This window comes from Anabrus simplex, chromosome 2, assembly GCF_040414725.1.
Source record: "Anabrus simplex isolate iqAnaSimp1 chromosome 2, ASM4041472v1, whole genome shotgun sequence".
NCBI classification, from domain to species: Eukaryota; Metazoa; Arthropoda; class Insecta; order Orthoptera; family Tettigoniidae; genus Anabrus; species Anabrus simplex.
Window position 1 is genome coordinate 158264713 of NC_090266.1, and position 14832 is coordinate 158279544.

The 14832-nt window shown below is 39.1% G+C and overlaps 1 protein-coding gene across 1 annotated transcript in view; it reads left to right on the forward strand.

Annotated features, from left to right (window-relative positions):
- LOC137498629 (vasotab-like) overlaps nucleotides 1–14033 on the forward strand; it is a 38317-nt gene extending 24284 nt beyond the window's left edge. Inside the window, exons 2-3 of the mRNA XM_068226494.1 lie at nucleotides 9834–9977; nucleotides 13866–14033. Of these exons, the coding sequence (XP_068082595.1) occupies nucleotides 9834–9977; nucleotides 13866–13897 (176 nt within the window). The 3' untranslated portion in view covers nucleotides 13898–14033. The remainder of the gene's footprint in view (nucleotides 1–9833; nucleotides 9978–13865) is intronic.
- The last annotated feature ends 799 nt before the right edge of the window (nucleotides 14034–14832 follow it).

Below are 14832 nucleotides of genomic sequence, written 5' to 3' on the forward strand. Positions count from 1 at the left end.
TGCCTCCGTTGACGGCGGCCTGGCATTCTTAGCTCTACGCGTGTCCTGTGGCACACGACAACACGTTCTACAATGACTGTCGGCTGAGAAATCACGGTACGAAGTGGGCCATTCGCCAACGCCGTGTCCCATTTATCGTTCGCTACGTGCGCAGCACAGCGGCGCATTTCACATCATGAGCATACCTCAGTGACGTCAGTCTACCCTGCAATTGGCATAAAGTTCTGACCACTCCTTCTTGGTGTTGCATTTGCTCTGTCAGTCAGTGTACATCCAAGCCAGGGCTTCACGTAAACTGCCACAATGAATAAACAAACATCTTGTAAAGCTTGTTTGTCCTTAGCGCTCATTTTAAACTGGGACTTCAGTAAACACATTTTAAAGGAGTAAATAGCTCTTGCCATTCATCGTGTTTGATGCATTGCACCAGGAGGTCTGATTTTTATTTTATTTTTAATATCTCCACCCAGAAAAACAATAGCGAGCTCAATGAGCTCGCGATAATCATCTCGTACAGTCGATTTTGCCAGTTCATTGTTAAAAAATGTCACCAATTCAATAATATTTGCCTTACAGAGATGTTGTTGGAGAAAATCAGTGCACGGTTCGATGGCACTAGGATTAATATACTTCCAGTTCTCTCTAAACTTTTTGAACAGCGGAATATCAGGACTGCTAGTGATTTGTTGGATCTTTGATTCAAGCACACTTTTGAGCACCAGTTCGTAAATATGATGGCGGCAAGGAAAAAGTAAGAACTCTTTTTCTAGTTTTTACTCTAAAAGCACACAAGGTCCGTTCAAGCGTCCTGTATTAGATGCTGTTGTATCACAGCACATTATTTGTACCTTATCATCCAGGTTCCAGTCATAAAGGGCATTTGAAACTGCTTTCGCTTGCCCCTTGCCAGAAGAGTTGTCTAACTTCAGCACAGCAAGAAGTTGTTCTTCCTCGTCGTATGAGATAATAATTGGTAGGCGTTCTTCTTTAGAACTTCTTACGTCCATAGCAGGTAACAATTTTCCATCTCAACGAACAGTAACTACTTCGGGCACGTTATTCTGAAAATCGGATTTAATGGATCTCGCTCTATCTTTTCTCATTTGTGTTCGAATGCGTTGAATAGAAGATTTGTTGATCGGGTAATTGTCAGAACTAAGACCAAGTGCTTCTACTACAGACTGAATTATATAAACAGAATATCTGATGCTTAGTTGACATCTGTCTAAAGTTGCAACTAATTTAGATGTGATAAAATATTTTCTTCCTCTTCTTGTCGACGTAGCTAAAGAACTTACAGATTGAGATGTGGATGGCAGAAATTCTTCCAGGCTTTCTTCAGAGCTTGTAGATTGTTCTTCTATGTCTTCATGTGTATCAAAGGTCTGTAAACTTGCAGATTCCAATGAGCTCGCTGAAGGCATTTGCTTTAGTCTCTTTTTATCTTCTGCGAGTTTTCTCAGCCTAGCCCTTTCTTCAATTTCAGCCAACTTTTTGTCAACACCCGCTAGCATCAGCATGTGCGATATCGAATAAATTATCTAATTCAAGTTGAAAGTTTTCTTCGCAGCGCCTATGTAAATCCTGAATCTTCTTGCTACTTTTTTGCAGTTCTCGCCAGACCTGATAAAGACCCACTAACTTCTTAACACAATTAGGCACAGCTCTGGTGGTATTCTAGCCTTTTCCCAGAATATATTGCACTCCCGAATGACAAGATTTGCGCTTTCACTAACAGTCAACTTAACCTAACGTATGTTGAAAAATAGAACTGCGAGAACTTGATGATTAGATGGTAATTTTGCGCCTGTTATTTGGTGATTTACTTCACCAACCAAGAAAATGCTTTTTTTATTTCTCCTTAGTTCCACTGACATCTTCGAAATATAAAACAATCCGTGCTAGCAACACGATAAGCGAAAACTAAGTGGCAATAACAATGAGAGCTCGCCACTCTTGTGACGCAACTTGTATGGACATGTTTGCGCGCGAATCGGCACGGGTTGCACTGTTCCAAATAAGGAAAAATAGTTGTTTTCGGGTGTTTTAGGCCCAAATGAACAAAACAATAACCTATGCATTGCAAAATTAAAACTTTGAAAAATAAGGCACACCCTAATCACCATAACAGGGGTGTCCAGCCAACCGGTTTTGCGTATTGAAAAACTTTCCTAGTGCCCCTTGTATCGAACATATGTTCTGTTTAAGCCGAGCGTTAAAAGTGGTCTTCAAGGATCATCCTTAAAAAACCTTTCAAAGAATACAAAGACTTCAATGCCAGCGCCAAAGGTCATATAAAGTCAAAATGGCACAGAAAATCAACAGAAAAGGCAATACATCGCTCTGGATATCTATGAAGGAAGGCAACCCACGGTAGCTGATTAAACCAAGAATAGTCTCCATTGAACAAAATAGAAAGAAGTTGGAACCAATTCTGTCAACTATTATTTTCTATGGCACTCACGATATGTCACTTCGAGGGAAAACGTCAGACAGCGAAGTTTTTCATGATTTGTTGGTATTACGCCTGGCGGCAGTAGTTGTACTACAAGAATATCTCTAAAATTCTGCAAAAAATGCCAAGTACACGTCTCATCGAATTCAAAATGAAATAGGTTTACAGATAGGTTTTACGGCGATGATGGGATAGCAAAGGTCTAAGAGTATGAAGGAAACGGCTGTGGCCTTAATAAAGGTACAGCCACAGCATTTTCCTGGTGTGAAAATGGGAAACCATGGAAAACAATCTTCAGGGCTGCCGACAGTGGGGTTTGAACCCACTATCTCCCGAATGCAAGTTCACAGCTGCGCGCCCCTAACCACATGGCCAACTAGCTCGGTATATCTGGAACCGAACAGCTGTCTCTTGGAATTCGGTTCTTAAAGAATGTATCGCGTGATGGTTTCAAAGTACGGTACGTGAAGAATCCCTTTGGTTTCAGCCTTTGGAAGAAATAAATGATAAATCAGTCTCAATCACAATTTAGATGTTTTTAGTGGTCAAGGATTCGACGGTTGTGCCATAATGGCAAAACATGAAGGTGGTGTTGCAAAATTAATAGAAGATAGTTACCAAAAGGCTATTTTCTGTCACTGGACAAGTCATAAACTTAACCTGGTAATAAGCGACCTCAGGGAACACTTGCGGCAGGTACCATCAAGGAAATAATTCTATTTTTTCTTCGTGAAAGTCTACTTCGAAGGAAGCAGATCTACAGAAATGGAAAAGCAAACTTCTATGGTAAAAAACTCTGAACTAAAGACAAAATATCCACACATTCTTGCCATAAAATACGTGAACGATTTCAGAGCAGCGAAAAGTTGGATTTAACGAAGCACACGAGGAATGAAACGAAAACTCGTTGGGGGTGGGGGTGGGGGTGGCGGGAGGTGACTCTCATCATCATCATCAACATCATCCAACCACAAGTAGGTAATGAAATGGAAGAAACTGATTTCTTCTCCATAGCAGGAAAGTTTATTTAGAAAGGTGTTATTCTCCCATCCCCTCCCTCCCCCATCCTGGAAGAAATCCTGCAGGCGCTCACGGATGCAGTACTTAACTGACTATCATCGCTTGAAGACCAACCTCATATTATTATTATTATTATTATTATTATTATTATTATTATTATTATTATTATTATTATTATTATTATTATTATTATTATTATTGGAAGCGTGATTAGCTCAGTGCCTTAGCTGCTGACGTCCTACCCAGAAGGCCGAAATTCGAATCCCAGTCGATCCTGGTTCGAGATTTTCATCTCAGAATCACGTGGCGTCAGAAAGGGCATCCGGTCTTAAAACCCTGGCCAAAACCAAAATGAGCCTGGGAGGCTCCAGCGACTCTCAATCAATCAATACTGATCTGCATTTAGGGCAGTCGCCCAGGTGGCAGATTCCCTATCTGTTGTTTTCCTAGCGTTTTCCGAAATGATTTCAAAGAAATTGGAAATTTATTGAACATCTTCCTTGGTAAGTTATTCCAATCCCTAACTCCCCTTCCTATAAATGAATATTTGCCCCAGTTTGTCCTCTTGAATTCCAACTTTATCCTCATATTGTGATCTTTCCTACTTTTATAGACGCCATTCAAACCTATTCGTCTACTAATGTCATTCCACGCCATCTCTCAGCTGACAGCTCGGAACATACCACTTAGTCGAGCAGCTCTTCTTCTTTCTCTCAATTCTTCCCAACCCAAACATTGCAACATTTTTGTAACGCTACACTTTTGTCGGAAATCACCCAGAACAAATCGAGCTGCTTTTCTTTGGATTTTTTCCAGTTCTTGAATCAGGTAATCCTGGTGAGGGTCCCATACACTGGAACCATACTCTAGTTGGGGTCTTACCAGAGACTTATATGCACTCTCCTTTACATCCTTACTACAACCCCTAAACACCCTCATAACCATGTGCAGAGATCGGTACCCTTTATTTACAATCCCATTTATGTGATTACCCCAGTGAAGATCTTTCCTTATATTAACACCTAGATACTTACAATGATTCCCAAAAGGAACTTTCACCCCATCAACGCAGTAATTAAAACTGAGAGGACTTTTCCTATTTGTGAAACTCACAACCTGACTTTTAGCCCCGTTTATCAACATACCATTGCTTGCTGTCCATCTCACAATATTTTCGAGGTCACGTTGCAGTTGCTCACAATCTTGTAACTTATTTATCACTCTATAGAGAATAACATCATCCGCAAAAAGCCTTACCTCCGATTCCACTCCTTTACTCATATCATTTATATATATATAAGAAAACATAAAGGTCCGATAACACTGCCCTGAGGAACTCCCCTCTCAACTATTACAGGGTCAGACAAAGCTTCACCTACTCTAACTCTCTGAGATCTATTTTCTAGAGATATAGCAACCCATTCAGTCACTCTTTTGTCTAGTCCAATTGCACTCATTTTTGCCAGTAGTCTCCCATGATCCACACGATCAAATGCTTTAGACATGTCAATCGCGATACAGTCCATTTGACCTCCTGAATCCAAGATATCTGCCATATCTTGCTGGAATCCTACAAGTTGAGCTTCAGTGGAATAACCTTTCCTAAAACCGAATTGCCTTCTATCGAACCGGTTATTAATTTCACAAACATGTCTAATATAATCAGAAAGAATGCCTTCCCAAAGCTTACATACAATGCATGTCAAACTTACTGGCCTGTAATTTTCAGCTTTATGTCTATCACCCTTTCCTTTATACACAGGGGCTACTATAGCAACTCTCCATTCATCTGGTATAGCTCCTTCGGCCAAACAATAATCAAATAAGTACTTCAGATATGGTACTATATCCCAACCCATTGTCTTTAGTATATCCCCAGAAATCTGATCAATTCCAGCCGCTTTTCTAGTTTTCAACTTTTGTATCTTATTGTAAATGTCATTGTTATCATACGTAAATGTTATTACTTCTTTGGCCTTAGTCTCTTCCTCTATCTCAACATTATCCTTGTAACCAACAATCTTTACATACTGCTGACTGAATACTTCTGCCTTTTGAAGATCCTCACATACACACTCCCCTTGTTTATTAATTATTCCTGGAATGTCCTTTTTGGAACCTGTTTCTGCCTTAAAATTCCTATACATACCCTTCCATTTTTCACTAAAATTTGTATGACTGCCAATTATGCTTGCCATCATGTTATCCTTAGCTGCCTTCTTTGCTAGATTCAATTTTCTAGTAAGTTCCTTCAATTTCTCCTTACTTCCACAGCCATTTCTAACTCTATTTCTTTCCAGTCTGCACCTCCTTCTTAGTCTCTTTATTTCTCTATTATAATAAGGTGGGTCTTTACCATTCCTTACCACCCTTAAAGGTACAAACCTGTTTTCGCATTCCTCAACAATTTCTTTAAACCCATCCCAGAGTCTGTTTACATTTTTATTTACCGTTTTCCACCGATCACACTTACTTTTTAGAAACTGCCTCATACCTGCTTTATCAGCCATATGGTACTGCCTAACACTCCTGCTTTTAAGACCTTCCTTTCTATCACATTTATTTTTAACTACCACAAAAACAGCTTCATGATCACTAATACCATCTATTACTTCAGTTTCCCTATAGAGCTCATCTGGTTTTATCAGCACCACATCCAAAATATTTTTCCCTCTGGTTGGTTCCATCACTTTCTGAATCAGCTGTCCTTCCCATATTAACTTATTTGCCATTTGTTGGTCATGCTTCCTGTCGTTCTCATTTCCTTCCCAATTGACATCTGGCAAATTCAGATATCCCGCTACAATCACATTTCTTTCCATGTCGTTTCCCACATAGCTGACTATCCTATCAAATAATTCCGAATCCGCATCAGTGCTACCCTTTCCCGATCTGTACACTACATATATATCAAGTTGCCTATTATCTTTAGAAATGAGCTTTACACCTAGAATTTCATGTGTCTCATCTTTAACTTTTTCGTAGCTTACAAATTCTTCTTTCACCAGAATGAAAACTCCCCCTCCCACCTTTCCTATCCTATCTCTACGATACACACTCCAGTGCCGTGAGAAAATTTCTGCATCCATTATATCATTTCTCAGCCATGATTCAACTCCTATTACAAGATCTGGTAAATATATATCTATTAAATTACTTAATTCTATTCCTTTCTTTACAATACTTCTACAGTTCAACACTAACAATTTTATGTCATCCCTACTTGATTTCCAGTTCCCTGTTCCCTTATCACCGCTCCCTAGGCCATCCCGTTTCCCTGAATGTACCTCCCTATTACCCTTCCAAACAAATTTCCTAACTTATACGTACCACTGCGGTTTAACTGTAGGCCATCCGAGCGCAGATCCCTTTCTCCTACCCACCCATTAGGATCTAGAAATTTCACTCCCAGTTTCCCACATACCCACTCCATAGTCTCATTTAAATCCCCAATCACCCTCCAGTCAGTATCCCTCCTACACAGTATTCCACTAATAACAATCTCCGCTTTCTTAAACTTCACCCGAGCTGCATTTACCAGATCCCACACATCTCCAACTATGTTGGTACTTATATCAGCTTGCCTTACGTTGTTGGTACCAACGTGAAACGCTACCACCTTCTGCTTCCCCTCCTCCCTCTCTTCTACTTTCCTCAACATCTGCCTCAACCTAATTCCTGGATAACATTCTACCCTGGTTCCCTTTCCTCCACACACTTTCCCCACGTGTCTAACGATGGAATCCCCCATGACCAGAGCCTCAACCCTACCCACCTCATTTGATCCCCTCCCCTCCTGGTCAGCCCTATCTTTCCTGATAGCTGCAGAAGCTACTTCCTCCTCCCTTTTCTCCTTCCCATGACCCTGTTCCACCTGTCTTTTCCTATCCTCTACTCTACATTTCCCTTTCTTACCTTTTCCCTTCCTCCTACTTCCACGCATCTCAGCAACAGTTCCCTGTCCCTCATCTTCCATCTGTTGTTCTACCTGGAGTGACTCGTACCGATTTCGCACAGACACCTGTCCTGAATTCTGATCCTGAATAGAGCCCTTGGCCTGCAATCTCCTTCCCCTTAGAACATTAGACCACCTGTCTTCTACAACTCCTCCCTTTCCTTCCCCTCCCTCTTGTACACCTACTGTAACCTGTACATTGTTTGAGGGAGTCCTATCTTCCTTCCCGTCTTCTGTGAGAATCCTAATTATCTCCCTCAAACTTTCCAACTCCTCCCTCATACCCTCAATGCCTCACCACACCCACAATAAGTACACTCGCGCTCCTTAGCCATTCTTTACGGGGGGGAAAATTTAAAATTAAAAAAATAAAATAACTTATTTGCAAAAAAATAAACTAACGGAGGGATATATTGTCTGGGATAGTACACAACAATAAGGTAATTAATATACGACTACACTACAATACTACTTAGTCGTGCTCTATTATTATTATTTTTTATCCTACAACCCCTAACAGGATAAAAGCTGCTGTTAATTACTGAATATCGAAAGTAATACACAAGAACTACACAATTCCAAACTGAAATTAAGCCTATCCTAATTTCAACAATATTTTAGTAAGAGTTTCTACGGATACCTCTACCACACCAGTACTACACAAATATTTTACAATAATAAAATAAGCACACTAAATTCTAATAGGATATTACTCGTATACTACTGTACAGTACACTACAGTAATTTTTAAACTACTTTCAGACGTATCCTAATTACGATACCGGTACCGTACCGTATGTCACTACTAAGCACAACAGAAATGACATTTGCAAGAACTACTGTACTCAGAGATTACCAACGAAGCTAAATGCTTAGACAAATTATTATTAGTATTACGGTCTAATAGATATACACGAATGATAACACACGAATATAGCACGCAAGATACGGCACTATCTAAATGTACTGTATCTATGCTACAATGTATCTACACTACACTACACTGCGTTTGGTTAAATGCTTAAGTATCAAAAGGATTGCCGTACACGAAGAAAAACACGAATATACCTGGCAAGATACTATCTAATATATAATACCTTATCTTCACTACAATTCTACTGAAATGTGGTTATGTGATTATTACAGCTGGTGGATTACTATTATTTTCCCTACTCCACGGGACGGAGAAAAAGAAGTGTCCTTAATTAGGCCTACTGAAAAATACGAGGTTGTCTACAATAATTTCTCAAATATTTCTATCAAAACTACTACTACTACTACTACTACTACTACTACTCCAGGGACTTGAACTGCAATAATTACTGGGATATGTGAACTTTATTATTATTAGCTAACCGCTCATAAATACTGAAAGATCGAGGGAGCGAAATATAAATTACGGATACTAACTACCTACTCAGAAGTACAAATGAATGGAATACAAGGTCAGCTGATTTATATTTATATTTACTTGACTACACTACACCCTTTGTTCACGACTGTAGCCAACAATGCAATATTTGAATATGAGGAGCGACAATAATCAATAACAATACGACTGTTAACTATTACCGTGTAATCTCTTTAACTTCTTTTTAAATGGAAGTTTACAGGCGTATCGTGTTTTTTAATGTAGTAAATTATTACCTTCGCGATAGTTTGAACGTATATCTATATGAAATACCGGAGAAGTTGCTGCAGAAGTTACGGTACTATTCCTTATGATAATCTGCCTTTGTAAGTACAACCAACGAATCTACAGATATTTACAAATATTTTTAAAGTTAATATTATTACCTAAAGTATTACCTAAACCTAAATTTGAAACAAGGTGCACCTAGCTAGCCTACTTAACCTAGAAAACGTAATTTACTGAAGACCAACTGAATTACCTGTTACAAAATTTAAATAATTATTACTACTCCCAATTTCTACCAACAAGCACTAAACACCACTATATAAACAGCACTAAATGAATCTGATATACACAAAATTAAGCTATTTCAATAGGTTTTCACTACTTTATCACTGCAATAATGCAAGAGCTCTCTCAACAGCCAACCGTTCTCAAGCGCATCCAACAATGCAACTCTAGCAATAACTGGGATAAGCTGAAGAAAGTTTATTATTACTATTATTTTACAATTTACTTTACGTCGCACCAGCACAGATAGGCGACGATGGGATAGGAAAAGACTAGGAGTAGGAAGGAAGCGACCGTGTCCTTAGTATTTGCCTGGTGTGAAAATGAGAAATCACGGAAAACCATCTTCAGGGCTGCCGAATCCACTATCTCACGAATGCAAGCTGACAGCTGTGTGACCCAAACGGCACAGCCACTTGCTCGGTGATACCTGGATTAAACTTCATTCTTGCTTAAGTGTTCTTGTTCTTCTGTTTCAGTTGTTATCGTAGCAGAAGCAAAGGAGTGCGCGAAGTCCTGTCCAACACGCCATGAACCAATATGTGCGAGACAAGGAAGCTCGGGAAAGAAGACATTTGGTAACCAGTGCGAGTTGGACCGCTACAACTGCAAGTATGGAACCAGTAAGTTATCCGAAATTTATTTCGCAAGCACATTTCAGAAAATAGCATGATTCATAACCAATATTTCTATATATAGGAGCTCAACTCACTCCTTTAATTTAAGTTATTGTTCTCTAGGAGACCACAGAAACATATCATTGCCCATTGCAATGAGAGGATAATTGATTGAAGTGTAGTATTTTATTTTTTTGAGAAAATGGAAATGTTGGAAGTGTGGTTTTCTCATAAAAATAAAATGTCATGTGTATATAGTTTTAAGGAATACAACATTGAGGTTATGTATCGGTAACTCAGATAATTGAGTGGAGTGGTTTATCTTTGTTTTGCTTTTGTTCTTTGTTCTTTTGTTCTTTGAACGTTTGAATTTGCTTCGTGTGTGTGTTTGTGTGTGTGAAAGTCAGTTGTAGTTAACAGCTCGTAATAAATGGAGGTGTGTAATGAAGCTGGTGTTTCTATGGTATAATTTGATTACCTAAACCGGTGTAACGAGCAGAAATTAAGATATATCAACAAGTCTTACCACGTCTATGAATGATGACTTGTTATTTTCGACACGCAGCACTGAACATTAGAACAAAGCAATGCACGACAAAACTTCTTACAGTAATTCAACTATTACGATTCGTCTTCAAAGTTGGTTAAATTGTATTTTAATCTATGAATAAGCACGTGCATTCGCTTACTGACACAATGCCGATTTCACACAATATGTTAAAATAAAACGATGCTGATCAGACAGATTGCAGTATTTATTCAGGACGAGTTTACACGGTGTGCTCTTTCTTTTCTTTTTTTTATTGAGGGCGAGTAAATGAGAGTCCCATCCCAGGGCGAAAACTCTGCCTTTTTATTAATCTCTTTCCGAGATGTATCGATGAGTCGGAAAAATCTCTGATTTTACACTGGCGGGGGTTGGGGGAATCGACCTAGCAGAGACGCGGTATTTAGACTCCCGTCAGAGAAGAAAGCCCCCTCATCGCTAAGCCATTGTATTAAAATTTTGAGGTGGAGCGTTTAACACATACAGTGTGCTCAAACCACTGAATGTGTTCGTTGAAGTCAGTATGAGATATTGCTTGCGCGGGCCAATAACAGGTCGTCTGCTCACCTGCAACTCAACACATTTCATTTTACCCTTCACGCCGCTGCACTTTCAAGGATCATCTCTTGAGCAGTGTCCAGTACGTATATCCTGGATCCGATCTTAGCCTACAAGGAATACAAAGCCTGCTCACTCGCAGTGTTCTCTTCAGAAACAGTGTCCGCCTGGCAGTGCGCGTCTTGACCGCTGCAGCGCTAGTATACCACCTCACATCAGCACTCAGTAGCATTGGTAACGGGAGTTAAAACCAGCACAAATTGACCTCTGTACTATACTTCCTGTATATTATATACATTACTGAACAGAATGAAGTAGAAAATAGTTAATGTTCACCTTTTACCCCTAGGAGTTCAATTCAGCTGTGGATTTTCATTTCAGATAACACATATAACTGTCAAAATTTATGTCTGGCATTTAAAAGGATATACGGTCTGCACTAGATATTTTTACTACCGCACCATAGATTTTCAGTGAAAAGGAACGACTTTAACTATTTTCCTTGATATTTTCTTCTCATAAATTGTTTTTTTTATCGAGAAGTATTCTTAGCGATACTCATCTGTCGTGCCATTAGCGTAGTTAGTGACAGAGAGGTGCAGAAACTTCTGCAGTATTATTCTGCTTTGTTTCTCAGAATGATCACTTTTCTCACACTGTAGAATAGGATTTTTAGCAACACGTGGCAACAGTATTTCGGTTAATGTTTGTGCTGTTTTTGGACTGCCCAGCGTTACCGATAACGTTTCGTCCCTTACTTGCCCCAGTTTCATCAGCAGTGAAACAAAACTTGGCTTTGGATACCTGAGGCCACCTCTGTCTTTGATTTTTTTAATGACGTTAGTGGAGATGGAGTCTGGATACTACTCATTTTATCAACACACTCTTGACATGGCATGTGGTCTTCAACAACTCTTACCAAATACCCTCCAATATATGCCATTGCAGCACTCGACGGAGCGGTCACTAAGGTTCGATAACTTATTCTTGGTACCACCTACACAACAGAATAAAGAAATTATCAGCAGAATAGGAGCAATAATAATAAGTAACCTAATTTTTGCCGTCTTTTGGTCTGCGTATTTACTGTACCATACCTGGTCTGTTTATTGCTTTAATCCATAATTCCCTAGTTGGCTCTTTAGCAAGGGAATTCATGGAAACTAGTTCCAGGAACTTTATTTCTAGAGCCTTGTTTACAAAACGGAATGTAGCAGCACACCAGCGTAATATGATTCACGTATTTTAACCATATCCTTTTCCCATTTGGCCAGTGTGTGAATTAAGCAGAAGGTGTCAGGTTCCAATTCATCCTCAATTTACAAGAGTTTCCCCGTTTCACATCGGATGGTAAAATTATATTCTGCGACGTTTGCAGCAAGAGGTGAGTGAAACTTGTTTTATATTTCCCCATAACGAATTATTATCAATTTAACAAAATCAACACGGTTTTTTAAATAATGCATATTAAGATACGTAAAACTGCAGCTGCCTAAAAATACTGTAGAGCCTATTTGAGAGTCTGTTTTAGGCAGTTAAAATAACATTTTAGCACCTAAAATCCGAGGTCTAGTAATCAGTATATCAACAAACACAAACACCAGTTCCCGAGCCAGAAGAATTAATTAGACGTGATTATAATCACCCATCCGGCCGGCAATCGAATCTGGGACCTTCTGAACCGAAGGCCTCAACGCTGACCATTCAGCCAAGGATTCGGACAAAACAAAATCATTATTGAGTTTCATTATTTCTATCGGTATTACCATTCAACTTTCGTCACCAGTAAGCATACAGTGTGTAGAAATACCGCCAACCGACGTGTTCATGTGAGGTTGAATTGCAGCGCCTCTAGCGGCAAATATAGCATCCACAGGGCGGACAGCTATGAGTGGCTATTGGGCAGGCTTTGTATTCCTTGTAGGCTAAGATCCGACACTCCCTTGTCGCTCGCAGCTAATCAGCCAGTTTGGCGAGCAGAAATCGATAGTCGAAATCCAGGAATCGATTCGGTGTCACAATGGTCTTTTATTCTCTCGCTCTCTATTAGGTTCTTTTCAAAGTTGTCCTACCTCATATGGATATTGAACGCCATATAAATGTCACAGGTATGTGACCTGGAAGTTCAGCTCTTTCAGTCCCACTTCCGACCGGAAGAATTGTACAAGGATACCTTATATAGATGCATTGCACTAGTACAGATATCAGACAACATGTACACATGCACTACGATGATTATGTCTCCTCAAACTGATAAATAATTTGCAACCATCAACTCTAAAATGAATGTGCAAATATCGCATTAAATTTGAATGGTATACATCTATAACATTATTCAGTATTTCTTAGATGAATATTTCCGAAATAACATGAAAACTGATTTATATAGTGTTCTTCTGATTTAATTTCTGAACACGATTTCATTCCGAATTATTCTCTTCGCGTGTTTTGAGGTAACGTCGGAAACTACGAACGTTCAAATGAAATCGTCCAGAAAGTGTATTTCATGAAGGTGCTCAAATAGGTCAGCCTCGTGTCCGTAGATTTACTGACACGTAAAAGAACTACTGCGGGACTAAATTCCGGCACCTCGGCGTCTCCGAAAACCGTAAAAATGTAGTTAGTGGGACGTAAAGCCAATGACATTAATTATTAATTATTAATTATTAATTAACACGTAGTGATGTTGTAATGGTGTATGGATGCAACAGTATCTGGGCTAATAAAATATTTCATAGTATGATTTGCATTCTTGGAGTCATTTACCGAATATGTGCATTTGTTTTCAGGTTTGAGGAAGATTAAAAGTGGATCTTGCTGACAACCGACCTTGAAGATTCAGCGTTCTGAAGTATTTACAAACCATCAGCCAAAATAATATCTTAAACAGTATGTCATATCCACATTTACCATTATTGTATTCCAAAAACTAATTCCAATATACAAACTGTACTTCATTTCTAATGCTTATTTTTTCTCATACCCACTCTCTAGAAGATTTTCAAATTAGGTACCATACGTGAGACAAATCATGAACCCCATGAAAATGTCAAGAGCTATCTAACCTTGAAGTTTAGTTACATGAAACTAACTAGAACACATGTTTGCCTGTGCCAGAAATGCAGGCTCCAAGCAAGGCGCTTCCAATAGATACTGAGATGCCGATCCCTAGAACATCAATTATTCATCTGTCGATTGAATCTAGGTGCCTAAATGGACCAATGATAACAGGAATACAGTAATCATTATTTCATCTAAGGAATATGAACAAAATAAACCTAGTACATGTATAAATGTTGGCGTTAATGAACATACGAGTGAGGAGAATTACTAAAATATTTATTGTAACATTGACGGCGCCCATGTCCTTACAGTAGTATTGAACAAACTAAGTATAATCAACTCGCAAACTACTTCATCTCCTTGACTATCAGTAAAGACTCACATAAATAGATACATTTTCTACCGTACCTATGTCTTCAACATCCAAATTTATGAGATGTTAATCATAGTTGTGATTATCCTGTAATAGGAATATACATGTTTTCCACGTACACGAATGTGTTCTTGCACCATATCAGCCATGCCCTTTTTCAAGCCATGTTTCTCTTATGATAAACGGACCCAATTCTCACCACCAGGATCAGTGAACTACCAAAAATGAGTACCTCGTGGATTTGGACTTCAGGAAATTGCTACATTTAGGATGTCCTGGGAACTGTGCAAGTCAGCCATTCGATTGGTGACGTGTTCTGA